Source organism: Equus caballus, chromosome 3, assembly GCF_041296265.1.
Source record: "Equus caballus isolate H_3958 breed thoroughbred chromosome 3, TB-T2T, whole genome shotgun sequence".
Lineage (NCBI taxonomy): Eukaryota > Metazoa > Chordata > Mammalia > Perissodactyla > Equidae > Equus > Equus caballus.
Window position 1 is genome coordinate 117,115,327 of NC_091686.1, and position 21,505 is coordinate 117,136,831.

Here is a 21,505-nt window from a genome sequence, read left to right on the forward strand (position 1 = left end):
TTGGTGAGAATTAACCATCTCTGCCTCAGTTACATGATTAGCTACATTTTGTTCTATGCTAAGCCAAGTCCAGAAGAAGCACTAGGAGAATGGAGAATTTCAGCATATTAAAATCATTGTCCAGAAGTAACCAGGCATACAAAGTATACACGTTCTGGAGACAGAGCACACTTATTGCCTGGCTTGCCACCTTCCAGCAATAAGAACTTCGGCAAATCCCACCCTCTGAGCCTCAATGTCTTCATCTGTAAAATGGAAAGAATACAAACATAGCAAGGCAGTTGGGAGGATTAGAAGAAATGACTGGGAAAGATCTGGAAAAGTGACTAGCAAAGACTATGTTTTAAAAGTAGCAATTATTATTATTGTGTTTTAGTGATAATAATAAAATGATGATATCATTATCATTATGCAAAATAATTAGTTTGTTATATTCAATTTACCAAAAATAATGAGAACAATTTTGAAATGCAAGCATCTCTGAGACTTCCTAGGGGAGTTCCAAATCAGCTTTGACCCTGCATTTAATTTACTTTTAGCATAGAATGTAGCATATTATTACCTTTAGAATTTCTCATTTCAGATGAAAAAAAAGTCAAGCTTTTAGAGTAATTGCAAATTTTTTAAAGAGACCTCAGTGAAAGCAGAGAGGTGAGTTTCCATGGCAATCTCTGAACAACGCAAAGGGAAGGGAAGAAGAGGGGAGCATTTAATGAGCACTTACATGATGTTAAGCAGTGTGCTTGGCACTTTACGGAAAATATCTGTCTAAAACACGGGAAAATGCTGTGAGGTCATGGTTTTAGGGAAGAACAAGCGGACTCCAAGGTAGAGAGACTTACCTCAGTTAACCGTTTAGAATGTGGCCCAAATGGGGTCTGGCCCTCCTTTGCTGCACCGTTGAGTTTCCTGCGATTGCACCTTCTTTCTGCTGCTCACGCTCTATGCCCCATGTTTCCCAGGCTTATTCCTCTTTGTTCCCAGACTTCCTCAAGGCTTCCCCAGGGTTAATATACAAACCTCCCTCTCCAGCCCGATCTCTCACCAGCACCTCAGGCCCCTATTTCCTTCTGACAATGAGATAAATATCCTTAGATAGATTATCTTTCCTACTCAGAGAGAGTCTTCCTTGTGGCAGAAAGCCTATGAGAAAAGTTGAAAGAGTGATGGCAGGGTGAAACCACCATGCTACAACCAGCCTACTACGGACCAGCTGTGCAAGAATCATCAACGGAAGCCAAATCTGGGGGGAAGTTTGACGAGGGGCAGAATATCTGCGTGGTCTCAAAGGCTCTCTGCACAGATTGCTTGTTAGCTGAAAGGCGAAAAACAGTAACTGCACAATGGAGAAATGGGATGAGACTTGGTGTGATCAAAATTGACCTTAGCAGAGAGGAGCGGATGGACATCACATGCCCCTGGACGTGATGCATTGAGAAGGAAACCCCATCACCTATGAGTAACTTGAATCTAATCACAAGGAAACATCAGACAAACCCACACTGAAGAACAGTCTACAGCCGGCCTCGATTCTTTAAAAACGTCTGGGTATGAAAGTGAGAAGGACTGAGGAACCTTCTAGATTAAAGGAGAGTAAACAGACATGGCCACTAAATGGAGCAGATCCTGTACTGGACATGTAAGTGCTTAAAGGACACTATTGGGACAATTGACAAACATGGGATATTGGAAGGTAAATTAGATGTAAGTATTGGAACAATGTTAAGTTTCCTAAATGTAACAAGATTGTGGTTATTTAAGAGAATATTCTTATTGTTAGGAGTTACACACTGAAATATTAAGAAGTAAAAGGGCAGACTGTATGTAACTTTCAAATGATTCAGAAAAACAAATAATCATTTTAGAATTTATAATTTACACACAGGTAAGTATGTATATGCAGATCTATGTGTCTCTATAAATGTTTGTTTATACATATATAGAGAGAGAGAGATGATAAAACAAATGTGGCAAAATGGTAAAAATTGGTGAATCTGGTAAAAGTACATCCAGAAGTTTTCCAGAGAAAGAGACTATATTTCCAGCAATTAAATGAGCTTTAGAAGTTTAAACAAATTGAAGTTTCTATTAATAGCTAGCAATTACTGTTTGCCCCTTGTTTGCTATGGGTTCTCCTAGGCAGGTTATCGGTATTCTTTCTAAACTTTCTTAAGAGCTCTGGATCTGGAAATTATGTCTTCATTTTCATGTTTAGATATGAGGAAAGTGAAACAGGCTACTCAATGCAAGATGTGGTGGAGTCCTGGATTTGAATTTGTTTTGGGTTCACTTCCTTTCACTGTGATGTCAGGAGCCTTCAGGTACTCATGGGCCATATGGAGAGCGGTGAAGGAAGATAGACAAGCAACTAGATACCGTAGTGTGGTGTTAAATTCTTCCAACCAGTGTTTATTGAACATCTGCTAGGTTCCATGAGTTACACTAAGCTCTCTGGGACCAGAGCTGTGGACAGCAGAGACCCGGGCCTTGCCTCCCAGAACTTCCACTGCAGGGGATGTGATGGACACTAGTGAGCATAAGCGCTACGGAAGCACAAGGAGGGGCATCTCATCCAGACCAAGAGGGTAAGGCAGGCCTCTCAGAGGGGAGGTGACTGCTGCCATCACGGATTTTCAGAGATGGGAGAACCTGTGAAATCTTGCTTATCCCTGTGTTCTAAAGACCTGGCACATAGGCATTTCCCTAACTAGTGAATCTGGAAAAAGGACATACAGGTGTTCTCTCTTGTGTATAGCATGTACTACTCCTAATTGATAGGATGAGTGAGTGAATGAATGAATGAATGAGTGAGTCAGTGAAAGAGTGAACAAATTTCCACCTGTAACTGCAAGGAACCCAGTGGGACGAGCTCTCCCAGGAGGTTATTCTCTCTCTCATCCTTCCAAGGTCACCAGAGTGAGTGGGTCAGCTCCAGCAAGTCTTTCCCTCTTTGATTGGGCAGTGAGAAGGATTTGGGGGCGGCAGCATGGTGACTAACCATAGCCATGGGGGTTCCTGCTGCCCCTGCTTCTGTGTTCTGATTTCAGAGGAGATGAAACGCTTTATTAAGAAAAGCCATTTAGGTCTCTCTCTTTTCCTGAGTTGCTCAACCTTTTTCAGACCCCGATATTCACAGAGGAGAACAAAGCCGCCTTCCCGAAGCTGTACTTTGGGTTTTGTTCTTGCTGAAGCCATGAGAAGCCAGCAGCCCGCGTGCCTCTGTAGGTCAGAAACAAGGGCCCTTTGGCTCTGTCCAAAGATCATAATCTTCGTAGTAACAAAGCAATATGCTTTCAGTTTTACTCAGTGCTTTCTCTTTCATGATCTCATTTCATTTACAGAGCAGACTTACGGAATGTTGGAGACCCTGATGGCTACAATACTTGGGGATTTCCACACCCTCTTTGGTGAAGTCCCAGGAAACTGTGAAGGAGCCAGGGGCCTGCCCTGTCGGGAGGAGCCCCCCTCCTCGGGGCAGGAAGCCGAGCTGGCTCATTTCTCTGCCCTTTGCTCAGCCAACCATGCCAACTGAGCTGCTTGCTTGCGCTTGTCCCATATATTGCAGTTCCAGTGACATTTCTCTTGAAAAGTAGATCTTATAGCTGGAAACAAAAGTTTGGAGACTATTGATCAGTGGCAATACCTTCATATTTTTGGTAAAGAAATGCAGGTCCAGAAAAGGAAATCATTGGTTTAAAATCACAAAGTTAACAAGTAGCAGAGCAGAAACTAAGCTCCTGTCCTGGGTATCATTTCGGTTTCTACTCTAGGGCATTCGATTGCTGCATCTGGCAAAACCAGTCACAGGAAATGGAAAGGTCCAATGTTCTGGCCCAAAAGGAGAGAAAAATGACAATATTTTTTTTTAAATCCCTGAAAGCTGAGGGTTCTGGCATGCCCCTCCTCCCGTGTGCCTATTGGGTCTGTGTTCCCTGATGCTGAGAAGGCCCGGTGAGTCACCCCTCCCTCCCAGAGCCTCACTTTCCTCCCCGGAAACTGACCTGGGGAAGGTGGCTCACCACCATCTCTTCTGGATTCCAAATGTGCTTCAGGTTAGGAAATAACTAGCAACGTTTACCCCCGTCCTGACTAACTAAAGATTGAATACCAGGCTGAACTGAAATCATGGATGGGAACAGTTTCTTTCTAATGTAAAACCATAAGAAGAACTCCTTATGATGTCCAAGTTGCTCCCAGCTGCGGTGCCAGGGAGCACAGAAAGACCTACAATCACCTTCCCGGGAAGGGAGTCCATTCCCACCCCCACCTCTCATGCTTTCAAAAGCCACAGAAGGGAGAAAGACCCTAAGCTTCATGAGGTTCCTTTGAGAAGGGGAACTCAGGTCTATTTTAGCCCCTCCCTGTGAAGAAATGGAGGGCTGAGTGGCACTCCCTGAGACCACTGCCACCAGAGTGACACTGCCTGCCATCTAGAGGCACTAGGGCAGGAAAGGGAGGCCAGCATGGTGGCTGAAGCTGAATCACCAGCTCCAGGAGGGCAAAGGGTCAATTACTTGCAAGCATCAGCAGACTCAACACACTTTCGAACACATCTCTTCCTCCTGTAGAAAAAAATGATGTTGCCTTATAGCTTCCTCACCTCTAACTCCTTGGAATGGATTTCATGCTATCTGTTCCTTCCATGCCAGTAATCTCTCTCTCTCACTCTCTCTCTGGCCAAAAGAATACCACTTTTTCCTGTTCAAACCTTGCAGAGTGCACCAATTATATATGTTAAAAATGATGACAACAGTGAAATTACTGAAAACCATAAAAAGCAATTAAAAACTAAAACCTTGAAGTGCTGATGCTCCATGAAATTATACTGATTTGATAGATTCCACAGTTGGACATTGCCTTCCTCTGTCATGTGAACAAAATGTTATCTTTTCATTTTAAAAGCAGTGATTATATCGGTATTTTTTTAATGACATCTATGGGTTGTTTCCTTTCTGTAAATATAGAATGTTCATTTGCATAGTCACAAAGGAAATTAGGAAATGTCTACTCAATTTTTACAGCTCATGACGTGTACTAATATTCCCAGTTTCTTTTCTACTCTGCCTGGTTGAGCAAAAGATAAATTTGTGTCGCTGTTGTTTGTCATATTGCAAGATGATAATGTTTACCAAATAAGCAAATGAAACGACCTATCAAATTTACAAATGAACTGTAGGTTAGAGTTGACCAAATGCCGTCACATTTTTTTTTTTAATGTACTTGTTTTGAAATTAACCTAGGTTTTACTCTACTCTCTCACAGCTGCTGAATCTGTGAACTTGAGCGTGTTACCTTACCTCTCTGAGCCCCACTTTCCGCATATGTAAAATGGAGATAGTACTAGTATTCATGGGATCGTGGGGTGGACTGAGCAAGAAAATATGCAGTTTAGTGTGATGCATGCACTATAGAGTAGGCCCTCAATAACTGGGATTTCCTTTAATTTCACTAGAACCATGCATTGACCTGATGAGGTTTGGAGTACAGGTGGCAAATGTTGTAATTCCTGCTCTGCAGTGGAGATGACTGAACTCAGAGAAATGAAATGAACTGACCCAGATCTCACAAATGACTAAGTATCACTTTAAACCATTGGTTCTCTGGGCTAGCCCGGTGGCTAAGTGATTAAGTTCACGAACTCTGCTTAGGTGGCCTAAGTTTTGCTGGTTCGGATCCTGGGCATGGACATGGCACCGCTCATCAGGCCATGCTGAGGTGGCATCCCACATGACACAACCAGAGGCACTCACAACTAGAATATGCAACTATGTGCTGGGGGTGCTTTGGGGAGAAGAATAAGAAGAAAAAAGAAGATTGGCAACTGATGTTAGCTTAGGCACCAATCTTTAAAAAAAAAAAAAACACACTGGTTCTTGATCAAGGATAATTTTGCCTCCAGAGGACGGTTGGCAATGTTTGGAGACTGGAGATTGTCACAATGGGGTAAGTACACTATAGGCCTCTAGTGGGCATAGGTCAGAGATGCTGCTAAACATCCTGAAAGGCACAAACTTAACTCCCCACAGCAAAGAATTGTCCAGACAAAACTGTTACTAGTGCCAGGGTTGATAAACCCTGGTTTAGATCCATGTATTCTGACAACAAATCAAGAGTTCTTTTCAGTTCACCTTATATTTCCCAAAATACACCAAAGCACCTTGTAAAACTAAAACACTATTTTTGTTATTTAAAAGACAGAGTAGTATAATAGAAAACTTTAAGATTGACATATCTGGGTCTATTCTCAGCTCTACCACTTACTAACATTTCTTCTGAGTGACCTCAGGCAAAATTAACTCATCTGGGTGCTGTTTTCTCTGTTTGCAAGATGTAACAGGCTACTTCAAAGGTTACAAAAAATTTAAGTAAACAACTGTGTGATGTTAGCACATAGCAAGGGTCCCATTCACGGCAGCTACAATACAATTATTGATATAGTTGACATAACATTTATGGATGTGAGTGTAGACAAAAAGGATAACTTTCATTTTTGCAATAAAATTTATGTGTACCTACTAGGTGCTAAGCACTGAAGATACCAAAATGAGCCAAACAGAAAGGGCCGTACTATGATGGAATTTACATGCTGAGGGGAAGTGGACAACATATAGAGCTAAAGAGAGAAATCTAAGATAAGTACAGATGGTGACCAGGGAGGTCTTCTGGAAGAAGGCAACTGGAGTAGAAATCTGAAGGATAAGAAAGCATAAGAGTGAAGTGAAAAAGATCATTGAAAGAAGGAATAATAAATGCAAAGGCAGCAGGCAGGAGGTGTTTGAAGAAAGTAAGCAAGGAGTGTTGGAGCATAGAGCAGCCAGAGGTGGGTGGGAGAGCAAGGGTCTTTCCACCTTGCAAAGAACCATAGGGACTGTAAGAGAGATAAGGAATTGTCACTTTTCCCTGAATAATGCCCATTTGCAGGCTCCCACCTCCAAGACTGAACCCAGAGTCCTGCCTGGAACAAAAATCAATTAACTTTGAGTTCTGATACAGACTGTCTGTAACGGAACCTTACTAAAGGAAATATAACTTTCTCAGTTCCTATAGGTTCAATGGAGATCAAGATCCAAGCTTGGCCTACTTTCCACACGACTGAGGTAGAGACAACTCAGGGTACGATATATTGAATGTTGAAATATTCCTCTTCCGGCCCCAGCAAAGTTTGGAAAAGAGATCAGTGGCAGAAACAGACTGAGAAAATAAGATGGTGTGGTCCACATTCCTCCCCAGTTTGGGGTTTGGCCCGGGCAAGAGTGAGGGCTTTAAAAACATTCAAAAAGGTTTGGGGGAACTCAAAACATAAGGAAGAAACTGATGACATGATTCTCCAAGCAGAGCTTCAGAAAGCTGTCAGCCCACAGGAGAAATACTTCATGTGGCCACATTCAGCACGGACAGAAGTGAGGTTGAACTATTGGTAGAGGGAGAAAGCAGGACTGTGGGCCTGAGAAAGCATCACTGACTCTCCAAGGCCTGGGAGAAAGTTATAGGGGTCTAGAATTTCACCACTGGTATAAGGAGGGGATGGAATATTACTGAGAGTGCTGATGGCTTACCAGAGTCATGACTTGAAAGAGGACACAGTGTGTGAGAACTCTGGTCCCTCAGTAGAAAAGCCAGGACCTTGAACTCCAGTCATGGCAGTCCAGATGCTGACCCCAGGGCAGTCTTCGGTTCAGAGTGCATACCAGACTAGTCATTGGCTAATACCAGTGCAGACTCAGATGACTCTGCATGGATGTATGAGCCCATCTTCCACATGAACCTTGACATCATCTTGAAGAAAAATAGGAGTATGAGGAAACTAATTCAAAGACAGGACATTCAACTCTAAGGAAATGCATTACCCCAAAAATGTCACCGGAATTATTGGACAAGACTCAGTTTTCCGGATTAAACTAAATTTAGATTCTCCTCCATGACCCAGTGGAGTACACATACTAAATAAGAAATAGAAACAGAACGATACTTTTTGTTCTTTTTCTTCACATTTTAGTGTACTGTGAATACAGATGACCCCACAACAGAAAAAAATAATTAGTTGAGTTGATGTCAATATAGAAGGTTCCCTAATTTGAGATGAGCAGAAACGCAAAATTTTTTGTTTCTCTAAATGAAAGAGGAAAATCAGGTTAATATCTGATGGGAAAAGAGACTGTCCTTTGGAAGAAGGCCAAGCCCTCCTGAGCCTGTGGATGCTTGATCTTGTATTTTGAGTCTACCTTTTCCTCCTCTTTATCTTTGAGGTTGATTCTCATTGCCTGCCCCAAACTCTGTCTACTGGCCTGTTCATTGTTGACTTGCCAGTTCCCTGACTAGGAAGGGCCTGACTCCAGTAAGAGCTGCCAATTGTAGACCCAGGGCTTATGATTAGGGTTGCTAGATAAAATATAGGATGCACAGTTATGCATTTCATTTGAATTGCATGTAAACAACAAATAATTTTTTGTATAAGTGTATCCGAAATGTTCCCTACAAATATTGCATGAAACATGCTTTTACTAAAATAAAATATTGTTCATCTCAAATTTAAATGTAACTAGACATTCTATATTTGTATTTGTTAATCTTGCAACCCTACTCTAAGCAATGGCAAACCTAGATCCCATGCCAACTTGAAGGAGAAATGGGTAGCCACAACACCATTCATCCACACTGTGCCCCATATAGACTGAGAGACAGGGCAGACCTCACTTTTAGTACTCACAGATGTAAAATGTAAATGTAAATATAACCATAAATGTAAATATATTAAAAACTGAGGTTTTGGGGGAAAAGTGACCTAGAAGGTTGAAAGAGGTTGAAGCTACCCTGGGTCTCATCATGGAAGGAATAGTGCCTTCTCTTCACATCAACATTGTTAGACCTCACAAGGATCTCATGGGTAGGCATCATTATGACCATTTCACAAATGGGAAGCTAAGATTCAAGGAGCATAGCAACAGTGAATCATAGTGAAAAGTGAACTACATTTATAGTCAGTAAGACCAAAATTTGAATTTCAGCTTTACCCGGCTGTTACTACCAGAAATATCTTAACATTTTTGAGTCTCTGATTGTCATATTTGAGAAAAATAATACACAGACCACTGAGCAGAGGGAGTATTTCATGTATTGATGTATACAAAGTACCAAATAGCACTTAGCAAGCTACTCAAGAAATGAAAGCCACTGGCATTAATTTCTATGAGGTAAGTTTTCCATGAACCATGATGCCATGACTGAAATCAGGGACCTGGTACATAGTATAGTCATGGACACATGGAGTTACTTAATAAAGAAGATTTGAATTAATGTCTAGTACTCAGATAATTCCTTCACATTAAGCATTGAGCTCCTCTATTGCCCTATTTTCAAACACAAATAGTAATGAGATACAGTAGTAATATCTTGAATCATGAACTCTTTTAATGAATTAAATTTATTGAATCAACTTTCTCATCAACAGTAGGCTCTGGCTCAGGGACATGCCCTGGCTGTGCTATAAAAGTCTTCTTGGGGAGTGGACCCAAGCTTTGGTCACCTCTGAGTAAAGATGGGTGGAGAGAGTACTAGAAGAGGGGTTATCATCAAGAACAAAGGCAAAGACATGGAAAAACCTGGAGCACAAATGAGACTAGTGAAGATCTGTGAGTCATTATAAGGATAATTTTGATGCAAACCACTTTGGTGGCAGATTATCTTCCACAGTCCCCACTTCTTTAAGAATTAAAACAACCGCCACAGTATTTCCCAATGAGGCAGACTCACTGTTCATTTGCCATCTGGAATCTTAGTCTTGCAAAGGAGTAAAGTTAGTGAAATATATATTTGAATGAAACTCAGCCTCCCTCTTTTACACTGCAATGAACAGTCAGGAGTCCTGGGAGGTGAGAGGGGGGAGGGCTGAGTGTGAGGGCCATGAGTTCACACCACATCTCCCCTCTGTGCTGAGGATTGTTGCCATGACAGCCATTCCCAACTCCAGACTGCCTTTGGAGTCCTGCTAGGTAGGTGGCTTACTCCTGAAGTGGTTTTTGCGTATGTGGAAAATCAAAGTTACTACTTGCTCTTTCTTTAATGTCCAATGTAATTATAACTATAGTAAGTGAAATTTCTCTAAACATTTAAACTTGCATAACTAATAAATTAAAATGTAAGCTTTACTAATCCTCTTATACATTTAAAAGTTAGTTACAAACCTTAGTCAAGCTCTCTACCTATCTCAATAAAAGCATAAGCCTAATGTGCCACATTCCCTTAACTGCTTCAAACACCTTAAAAACAGACGTGATATTCACAAATTATCATATTGATTATAAAATGTATTGTTATATTTATACTCAACCTGTGAGAAAGTTAGTGATCCTATAGACTTAGTTAATTTCTTCATTATTTACATACTTTAATATATTTTAATGCATCTTCCCAGGTTACAGTGACCTATCAAACAAAAAGATTATGGTAGAACAGCTGACATTGTTGGGACTTCCAAAGTGAATAAAACTCTAGCAGCTATTTCTTACCTGGGCTCCTCTTAGAATCAAGATTGACTCATTGTGTCAATGAGACCATCCACAGCCATGCCTTTTCCTGCAACTTGGTGTCTCTGCTGTCTTCTTTCATCACATCCATGTCATAGGACATGTTATAGGCTGAATTCTGTCCTCCCAAAGATTCATAGCTTGAAGTCCTAACCCATAGTTCCTCAGAATATAACTGTATTTGGAGTCAGAATCTTTAAAGAGGTAATTAAATGAAAGTGAGGTCATTATGGTGCACCCTAATCCACTATGACTGGTGTCTGTACAAGAAGAGGAAATTGGGACATAGACACATACAGAGGGAAGATAATGTGAAGACACAGGGAGAAGATGGTATCTATAAGCCGAGTGGAAAGGCCAGGAAACAGATTCTCCCTCTCAGCCTTCAGAAAGAAACTGCTGACACCTTGATCTCAGACTTTTAGCTTCTAGACTGTGAGAAAATAAATTTCTGTTTAAGTCTGTGGTGCTGTGTTACAACAGCCCTAGCAAACTAATGGAGGATGTGTAGCCTTGATTTACAATTTAACTCATTATATAGTTTTTACATCTCAGTAAAATCAGTTGAGTCATCTAGAGGTTTCATTTTCTAGGAGACAAGGGGCTAAGTTGAACTATCAGCTCTTCTTTCTAAATTTTGAACAATCCATCATATGGCAACCCACTGCCATGCTTTCCACCTAGTTCTTGTCCATGGTCCATTGAGGTTATAGGCCCTTCTGCTCTTTGTGCAATTCCCATCCCCTTTAAGAACTATTTTGCCTATCCCTCTCTATTATGCACAGAGGTAGGTAAAAAAATACACACATGCATCTGAAAAACAGAACATCATATATGTCAATAGTCCCCTACTAATTTTGGTTAACTTAAAAATTGTATTCATTCTTCTTTTGTATCATAATTATCATCTTTAATGAACTTATTTTGTCTTGGAATGTCATAACCTTCATATAGATTCAATTCATTCCAACTAGCTATGGTTAATATTCTGTTTTGATATTCAAACTGTTATAACTTGGCAAGCAGAAGTTTTTAAAAACTATCTCTTTTGTCTTTTCAGTATGACCCTAGATATTTTTTAAAGTTTTCTTGTCTTCTGGCAGTCAATGTAACTGAAAATCCATGCAAACTTTTTTCCATCCCAAGACATGGAATCCATGGATCTCCAAGGAGTCTCGATTCTCTCTAGCTCAAGAACCAGCTAGGATTGGAGGATGAGGTGTGGCTGCTCAGTGTTGATGCCTTCCACGTGAGTGCTGGAGGACAGCAAGACGCAACTGCTGGATCACCCTGGGGTTAGAACTGAAAAAACTATTTCTAGTCAAGGTCATGAAGTCCACAATTACATCTTTAATTTAGCTTTAAGAATGATAAATTATTTTATTTCCACTTTAATATGCCTAACTTAGATAGATTTTAAACCATCACTCCAACTATAATAGTCTCCTTTTATTTTTACTTTCTACGTATTTCTCATCCATCACCATTTGTAATCATTTTATTGACCCTGAAGAATTCAAAGCACCTCAAAAATTGCCTCTATTTATCCTCCCTCAACTCTCAGTATAGATACAAATTAATTGAGCCCCTCATATACATGTTGTGGCATCGACGCTTTCAGGTCCCATAGAGATATTTTGCAAGCTTAAGGCCTAATTTTCTAAGGATGTAATGTATAGGCTGAATGACCTTTACCCACTCTCCTCTCCTCTCCTCTCTGGACCTTACTCAACTCATCTATATTTTTTTCGAACTAAAAAAAGAAAAAGAAATGGCCAGGTCTCAAATTCTGTGATTCAGGAAAGAATTAGGTCCAGGATCAAATCTGCTTCATTAACTAAAGGATTTTTACAGGATAAACATGGAGGGAAGGGCAAGAGAGCTGAGGACGATACCATTCTTACACCACCAAACACTGAACACCACTGAGCCATTCTTTTCCCACCTGAAGCTGCAGATTGAAAGAGTTAAATGGTGTAAAAGCACTTTACAAATTTAAAGCTTGTGCAAATTGTCTGCCTTTTTACTGCGAAACACCACTCACGATGATGATTGAGTTAATTCAGGCATTAAGCTTTTAAGGCGCTCACCCGAGTGTCGAAAGGAAAGTCTTTACAAAGTCCACGTATCCTGGATTTCCAATTCAGTGCTCTATCCACCAGATTATGCAGCATTTCAAATACGAAAATGAATTCCATGGATGAGAAGCAATCATTCACCCATGGGCCAGCCTCTCATCTTTCCCCGCACACCTGTCGGGAGGAGATTTGACCGGAAAGGCCCCACTTACCTGAGATAAAGGACAGTCCACTAAGGACTGTGACGCTGGGTGCTCTGCCCTAAAGCAGGGTGGCAGACAGCTGCATTAAAGTTGCAAGGCACGCAAGCCTTCCTGGACTGTTTTATTCATTCCAGTTCCCAGGGATAACACTCCAAACTCTGAGTTAGAGGTGCACCTTTGTTCTTATTCTAATATAACCAAAGAAAGCAAGCTCATGATACAGCAGTTTAATTAGAGTATGCAAATTACTGTGCTCCCATGTCCTCTCGTGGGCGACGTCACACCTTATTTACAGGAGAAGAGAACACAGCTCAGAAAAGGAGGAGGATGGAAACAAAGCAAGCAGTCTATGTTCCTCCACAACAGCGTGGGTGGAGGGCCAAACACTGGCTGCCATGGTTGCCATCATGCAACATCATTCACTCTGTTTAGCTTGTGGAGGACTTCGGTTAAACCACGTCTCTTTGACATGCTGGGAAAAGTAAAGAGCAGGCATTGCAGACAGTGCCTGATTTTTGCAAATTTACTTTTGACATACATACATTAAAGTATACTTTTTTATGTGCGGTTTTATGAAATTTGACAAATGTCTAGAGCAGTGTAACCATCATCACAATCAGGACACAGAACAGCTCCATCAATGCATAACTGCTTTGTATTCAAACCCTTTGTATTCAAATACTCCATCGACCCTGTAACCCTGGCGACCACTTCAGTTCTCCATCCCTATAGCTTTGCCTTTTCCATAATGTCATACAAATGGAAATCTGGCTTTCTTCACTTGCATAATCTTTTATGTACTTTGGATTCATCCATGTTATTGTGTGTATCAGTAATTTGTTCTTTTTATGGCCCCGCGGCATCCTATTATATGGATACACCTGTGTTTGCCCATCCATTCATTAGTTATAGGACATTTGGGTTGTTTCCAGGTTTTGGTGATTACCAGTGGAACTACTATAAACATTTACATACATGTTTTTGTGTGACGTAAGTTTTCACTTCCTTGGGTAAATATCTAGGAGTAGGATGGCTGAATCACATGATGAGAGTGGGTTAACTTTATGAAAAATTGCTAAATTTTTTTCCAAAGTCATTGTACCATTTTGTATTCCCACCAGCAACATATGAGAGCACTAGCTTGTCTACAGCTTCACCAACACTTAATATTGTCAGGTATTTTTATTGCTTTATTATAGCAATTCTAACAGGTGTGTAAGTGGCATCTCACTGTGATTTTAGTTTGCATTATCCTAATGACTAATGATGTTAAGCATCTTTTCATGTGCTGACTTGCCATCATATATTTTCTTCAGTAAAATGTGGATTCAAAACTTTTACCAAATTTTAAATGAGTATTTTTCTTATTCCTGATTTCAATAAAGGATTTCTAAGCTTACAATTGTTTATAAACTAATTTTGTATTAAGTAAAAGCTAGCCAAGATTGTTATAAACAGAATTTGAATCAAAAGAAAGCTAGATTTTAAGAAGCTTAAATATTTATAGTTCCACAACAGTGCTTCTCAAAGTTTTGTGGGCAAATGAATACCTGGGGATTTTGTTAAAAATGTAGGTTCTGGGGCCGGGCCGGTGGTGTAGTGGTTAAGTTCTCGCACTCCACTTCAGCGGCAGTGGGGTTTGCCAGTTTGGATCCTGGGCGTGGACCTACACATGGCTCATCAGAATAGAGGAAGACTGGCACGGATGTTATCTTGGTGGTGATCTTTCTCAACAACAGCAGAAGTAGATTCTGATCCAGGAGGTCTGGGATGGAGCCCGAGAATCTGAACTTCTAATAAGCTCCTAGGTGGTACTGATGCTGCTGGTGCCTGCATCACATTTTGACTGACAAGAGTCTAAAAGACCTTGATTCAAATTCCACTTTATAATCCCAAATCTGACCAACACTCATCATGTAATTAAATTTTCTTTTTCTTTTGGAAGTAAAATAAAAATGAAATTAATAAATACATCAAGATAATTACATCTCTCCCTTAGGACATAATGCATACTGTTAGAACTTGCAAAGGTATGTCACAAAGTCCCTGTGCCAAATATCTGTCCAAAAATTATGCTATCATGTTGTTTAATTTTGCTACTAAGGAACATAGAAAGATCTTCCCCTTGAAGTTACTCCAGTGAAGAAATAGTCATATATGTCCCATATTTAGAATCAATTATTTTTTTGTCCCCAAAATACTTTGATGTGGTCGCTGGTTACAGTAAAAGCTTTCTGTGTTTTTCTCCCCATAAACAATGATGTGAGAGTGGGTGGGCAAAGTCCAGATACCCCAGGACCTTATTTAAAAAGGCCCATAAACAGAGATCAGGAATTAGTGTGGGCACTATCTAAATGTTACTAAATATTGCATCAAATACAAAATAAAATGACAGTAGAAAAACCCTGTTATTGTCTAAGTCTCTTTGAGGCTTGGAATTTCTGTTGCATTTCTGCTTTTAAAGGAATCAGAATCGTCTTTGCCCAGAGAAGGATATCATCTATGATTTTGGCAAATGCAAACATCTGTTTTTAAGGGGATTGTATATACTTTAGAGAGTAACCAAGATAAGTCATTATTAAAAAGAAAATATTAGAAATTTCTATTTTCATTCATTTTTAAATTTAAAAAAATAAGAAAATTCCATTTGATCAATGTTGAGTAAATCAATTGACACATGGATCTTCATTTAGTCCTTATATCGTAGAGTGGAAGATAAAGAATTCCATTTTGGACATAACTTTGAAATATCTGTGAGATATGCAAATGGAGATGTCAAGTACACAGTTAGACCAGCAATCAAGAGAGAAGGAAGGTTGCACCCATAAGCCAACTAGGTGTTAGAATAGAGAGGGGAGTGGACGGGATCACTTCTATAAAAAAGGAAGGCATAATGCAGGGGAATTCTAACATTTACAGCTTTAGCAGGGGAGGCAGAACAATCCAAGAAAACTGAGAAGGAGGTAAAAGAGTCAAGAATGCAAGAGAAGCAGGAGTGTTCCCAGGAGAAAATGGTGTCTAACAAAATAGTAGACAGAGTGTTGAGGAAGACTGATTATCCACATTAAATGCAGCTGGAGGGTTTAGTAAAATGAGGGCAGAATCTGCTTCCTGGATTTGGCTATAGGGAAGGACATCTTTGGTGACCTCAGCAAGACAACAGCCATTTCCAAAGATCATAGTGCCAACTGCAAGCGTGCAGGGCCAGTGCCCGAGGAAGTGCATTCTGTTGCTGTTGTTCACAGAAGCTCATTCTATTTTGGTGTTTAGAAATACACGCATGGTCCGAGTGAAATTTTTGGAAATTAAAGAAATGCAAAAGGTGACAAACAAGAGCACATTTTAAATTAATCATCAATAATCCTATCACGTAAGGCAATCCCTGGAATAATGTTGTGTGTCTAATTCCTGAGTTTTCTCACTTAGTAGATGTCTATTCTTTTAATCTATTCGGTATAATTGTGATTATATTTCATGCACTGATTTTTTCACTTCACTTTTTAACAAACAAGTTTTAAATGCTTCGTAAGCATAGAATGTCATAAAGTGAGCATACCATATAGATTTTCATCCCATTTAGATTGTTTCCAATTTGAAGACTGTTATAAACAAAGCTGAAATGAGCATCTTTCTATATAAACCGTCTCCGCAATTATTTTGGATTATTTTCTTACAGAGAATTGTTCTTAGGGAAATTTCTGGGTTACATGTTAGGAGCACCTTCAAACTCTAAAGATCTTTTTTTTTTTAAAGCCATCAGCTTTTTTTGTTTTTTTAAGTATGCTTTTTCGTGAGGAAGATTGGCCCTGAGCTAACATCTGTTGTCAATCTTCCTTTTTTTTTTTCTCTCTAAAGCCCCAGTATGTATATGTTATGTTCCACGGACAGAACTTCTAATTTTTTTTCTCACAATGCAGAATATTATTTTTCCACCTCTTCCTCCAAGGATCTAGAACTTTCCTAATACTGAGCAATAGAACATCACTGCCAAGAAAAGGGAGGGATGTGGAAGGGGGAGAGACAAACAAACTGGAAGGGAAGGGAAGAAGAGGGCAGGGGAGTGGAGGGCAGGAGAGGAGAGGAGAGAAGAGGAGAGAAAGCCATTTGCTACCAGTAATTTCAAGAAAGCCATTGAGTCTTGTGTAACTTACATTTTTCTCCAGATACTTGCATTTTCAAAAGCTGGAGCAATGGCATAGTAAACACTTGTCAATTTCAGTTCTTCCTAACCCCGGTCTCCCATTTGGGAAAGCCCTATTAGCTGGAGTCCTGGTGAGAAACACCAGCCCCTCGCCAGAGAAGGAGAAGCAATCACAGCTCTTCTATCCTATCTTGGGTCTACAGGAGGCTGGCATGCAGATTGGGCCCAGTAAGTTGACTATCAATTCTGGGGTTTGGATTTTGAGAAAGAAACACAATCACGTGGGAACAGAGGTCACTGTCATCATTGTGGTGGACTGAGCAGGCCAGCCCATGCCTCTGTTGTGGCCTCTGCTGCGGTCTTTGATGGGCTACCCTCCATGGTGATCACCCATCTCTACGTGTGGTCCTCCTGCCTCTTATTTCTATGAGCCCCTGATATCCCTGAGTATCTCTCTTTCACCAAAATTAGCATGAACCAGTCTTTAGTACTTGTAAAGAAGAGTCTGTCTGAGCCCAGTAAGCAGGACCAGGCCACATTGAGGATTTTGGACTTTATCTTTAGAGAAGTAGGAAATTACTAATGGGTAAAAATTTTTTCAGCACATGACTAATTATCCAAGGAGGGCGGAAATGGAGGGCTGGAGAAGGAATGGGAGTTAGGTAGAAAAAGTGGTAGCAAGAGCTGAGGACACACAAAAGTGAACTCCAAGAAGGTAAGGAGCAGAATTCTAGAAGGCTGCTTGGAGTCGCTAACATGCTGAGAACAAGGGCATTCTCACTTTCACATCATCCACAGGCTCAGGACACCGGGCAAGTAGACAAGGGACAGAGAGGCTCCAAAAGTACATGACTGGAAGCAGTTACAAGGACAGATGAGGATGCCAGGAGAGACATTTTATGCAGCTTACATGCAGACTCCAGAGCTGGGTTTTGTCCACTTGATGGGGCCAAAAAGAAAGAACAATTTGATAATAATCTGTTCTTCTGATGGCTCCTGATTGCTCAATGCTCCTCTCCAACATGTTAGAAAGGAAAGGGCCACACCAGCATACAGACACCTCTCCCTGCTTTGAGAAGAGAGTTTCCTAAACTTCACGGATAAGATTCACCTGCAACTCGGGCTAAAAATGTAGCTTCCCAGGCTCTGCCCCCAAGAGATTCTGACTCAGAGGGTCAAGGGTGGAACCTGAGAATGATTTTTAACAAGTTCTATCATATGATTCTTGTCATCATGGAAGTTTGAGAAACACCACTGCAAACTCTCTTATCTGATGAAGATATGAAATAGACAGCCAGCAGAGATTTTCCTGGTCATCTATGCTATCATCCCTGAAAAGGGTGTTTTGAAGGTTTGATTTTGCATGTACTGGCATCTCCTGGAGGGCTTGTGAAAATACAGATTGCTGGTCTCACCCCCAGATTTCTGATTCAATAGGTCTGGGTTGGGGACTGAGAATTTGTATTTCTAACAAATTCTCAGGTGATGCTGAAGCTGCTGGTCCTGGACCACATTTTGAGAAGTATTGACCTAAAAGGAACACAATGTCCGTGGGTTTTCAACACATCGGAGGTTAGGCCATAGTAATTATCACTCATCAATTCTCTCAAAGGAAACCCTCCTCCCTACAAACAGCCCCTCAGAACAAGACAGGGGATCCCCTATGCATAATTACACACCCTGAGGACCAGAGACGAAGACCCCCCAATAATACATCAGAAATAAAATCTGAAATCCTCAACATGATCAAATAGACTCCTTGATCCAATCCAAACCCTAATCCTCTTTCAATTGAATAAAGAGTGAAGTAGGAGGTTGAAAGGAGATGGATGCCTGTACAGAGGTGATGTTTCTACAGTACAGCCTTGGGAGACCCGGGGCAGAATCAAAGTGAGGAAACTGAGGCAAAAACACCAGGGCCTTGCGACACATTCCTGCATGTTAGGGAGAGGACAGCTGAGATGTAGGGGAGACCATGGTGCTGGAAGTGATGTCAGGGTGGGGACTGGGGATTTTTGACAAAACCAGGCCAGAGCATCCAGCCTGACTCTGCCAGGCTCTCGTGGGACCACAAAACCCAGTACATAGGATCTACCTTCGGTGGGGCTTCATAAATGCCAAACAATGCAATGTTCTAAGTGCTTTTCATGAAAGAACTCTGTTAATACTCTCAGGAACCCAATACATAGGTACTACCAACATCACCCTTTACAGATTAGGAAACTGAGACACAGAAAAGTCAAGTATCTTGGCAAAAGTCACAAGGTGAGTACTCACTGGAGCCACATGTCAAATCCAGGCCATCTGACCCCAGAGGCTACAGGCCCAACCCTGACAAGCTGCTGCTTCTTAACAGAATACATAGTTCTTGATCATCTGCTACCTCAAGTCACTATTTTAGCCACTTTGCGTGGGCGTTAGAGGAGGGAGGTGAAATAAAACAAAAAGGATACTTTCCCTGTCCTGAGAAAGATGATAATCTGGTAGGATGGACCCACGCATTCACAGCTGCATCTACAACAAGGCAGATTACAAGTCCAGGCATCTATGTCCATTTAAAGGCTAAGGGGACACAGAAGAGGGATCTGTGGGAGTAGGTGGCACTTCTTGGAGACTTGGTGTTAGAGGAGGTCTTTAATGTGGGCCCAAAATAGACTGTAAGCAAAACAAACAAACAAACCAGTCCCTCCAAGGTTGGCGCTTGCAAGAGAATATCTAGGAGGAAGAAGCACCTGGTTCTGAGGCTGCGACCTCATTTTTCAGACTCTCCTTTGCTTCGCATCCCTCTCTGGTTCCTGCTGTCACCATCCTGCTGGCGCAGAGGGTAATCACCTTCTTCAAATACTCTGGCCCAGATACTGAAGACCTTTCCATTATTAACTCCCCACTGTACAGCTGAGGACAAGCTGGAATTAAAAATAATGAAAATCAAAAGGGCTTTTACCAAACACTCAGGAGGAGAAACAAGAAAATAAATAGTCCCATAATATCAAAACTTTGTCTAAGAGAGCTGCTCCACCCACACGGCACCCTGGGGGAAAGGATGTCTTGCCTGACTCCTGCTCTTCTTAGACCCTGGTCTGTGGACTTATCAGATACCATTTTCATCCCTGCCTGTTATCTGGGCTCCTCAAAGTCTAGACAGGAGATGGAGAATGATTTCCTTTGGACCTGGGGCCTGTCCTGTCAGGTCCAGCCTCCTGTGTTCTAACTCACCTCTTCTCTGAGTAATTGGAAATGACTGACTTTCTCTTCTGGACTTTAATTTCTCTATGGCCTTTCAAAGAACACCATGGTTTCCTCATCTGAAATCAAGTCTGGACGCTGCCATTAATTAACTGAATAAATTTGATCTAGGCATTTAACCTTTCTGAGTTCCTGTTTTTCTGTTGGTAAAATTAGGGGTTTGAATTAGTGGTTGGCTCAGTCCCATTTCTGATCTCTCTATAATTCTAGTGCCATCCTTGGGCGTGACTCAAGTTGTTCACAGCATATATTTTGCCTCAGCAGTAATACATTAACGGAAATTGCCCAAATCTGAAAGGTCAAGTCCAAGAGGAGGGCCCATGTCTCTAAGCTCAAAGATCCCTCTGCTTTTAAAGAACAAGTCTGAGTGAGTAGGTCTGGGCTCCTGGATTCTCTGGCTGCATAAATGTAGTATTTAAAGTACGTTAGGACTATGGGAATCCAGGAGCCCCTGCTGTCTCTGACAAGCTCAGTTGCATGTAAAAATAGCATGGCTGGTACAAACACAAAGGCCAAGTCATCAGCTTCTCCCTCCGGCCCCAGCCTTCAGTCTCTGAGCCATCAGAAATGAGGAGCAGGATTCAAGCTAGCCTCACAACACCAAGCACTTTCTCAGGAACTACAAACCACGGCCTGGGGTCACTCACCAATGGGCCATCAGCACATGTGTGCAAGCAACTCTTAGCCAACCATTGGGACTTATGAGTTCCTTGTTGTATGTGAAGATGCGCACAGAATTTTAATACAATGGTGATAATGATAAAGCTCATGCTCAAAGAGGAGAAGAACCCCAGTGGAAATAACAAAATGGCTTAAAGTGACCCCATTGACATCTATTATTGTGTTGAAGGTCACACTACTGGCTGGAGGCTTTTTTCAACATTAAGGGCCTAGAAAATTAGATGCTTCTCCTTTGGCAGGAGGTCTGGAACCAGACCTGGAAGATATAGATATAACAGAACCAAGATGGAAATGCCCCCCAAGGAGAGTACAGGAGGGACCAAAACTGGGAACTCTGCTCCGATGGAGAATCAAAATTAGGAGTGCAGGAGAGCAGAAGGAAACATTCAGACCTGGGTCTGGAACCAAGGGATCCAAAAGGTAGGAAAAGAGGAGAACTGGGACCACTGAACGAGATGGAAAGCAGGTCATTCTGGGCAAATGGTAGGAAAAAATCTCTATCATCTCAAGTTGGGTATTAAGGTGGCCTTTTAACATCCTAATGGTGTGGTATATGGGTCTCATCAAAGGTTCTATATGTCAATCCACCCTGCCAAAAAGAGACAATGAGTGAGTGTTTTCTGGGCTTCACGA

The 21,505-nt window shown here is 41.2% G+C and overlaps 1 protein-coding gene and 2 long non-coding RNA genes across 3 annotated transcripts in view; 1 reads left to right on the top strand and 2 right to left on the bottom strand.

The window, feature by feature from the left end:
• The window catches only part of LOC111772961 (uncharacterized), a 97,081-nt gene that overhangs the window by 60,525 nt on the left and 15,051 nt on the right, over window positions 1-21,505 (bottom strand). The window contains exon 2 of the mRNA XM_070264124.1: window positions 19,678-19,851. Within this exon, the coding sequence (XP_070120225.1) occupies window positions 19,678-19,851 (174 nt within the window). The remainder of the gene's footprint in view (window positions 1-19,677; window positions 19,852-21,505) is intronic.
• On the top strand, window positions 1,532-8,534 carry LOC111772964 (uncharacterized). Its single transcript, XR_002807165.2, has 4 exons — window positions 1,532-1,639; window positions 2,428-2,585; window positions 5,453-5,943; window positions 7,039-8,534. It is a non-coding gene; the product is annotated as an uncharacterized lncRNA (long non-coding RNA).
• On the bottom strand, window positions 2,581-13,072 carry LOC111772963 (uncharacterized). The gene is made up of 4 exons (XR_002807163.2): window positions 12,814-13,072; window positions 10,506-11,825; window positions 7,557-7,776; window positions 2,581-3,602 (listed from the first exon to the last, which is right to left on the bottom strand). It is a non-coding gene; the product is annotated as an uncharacterized lncRNA (long non-coding RNA).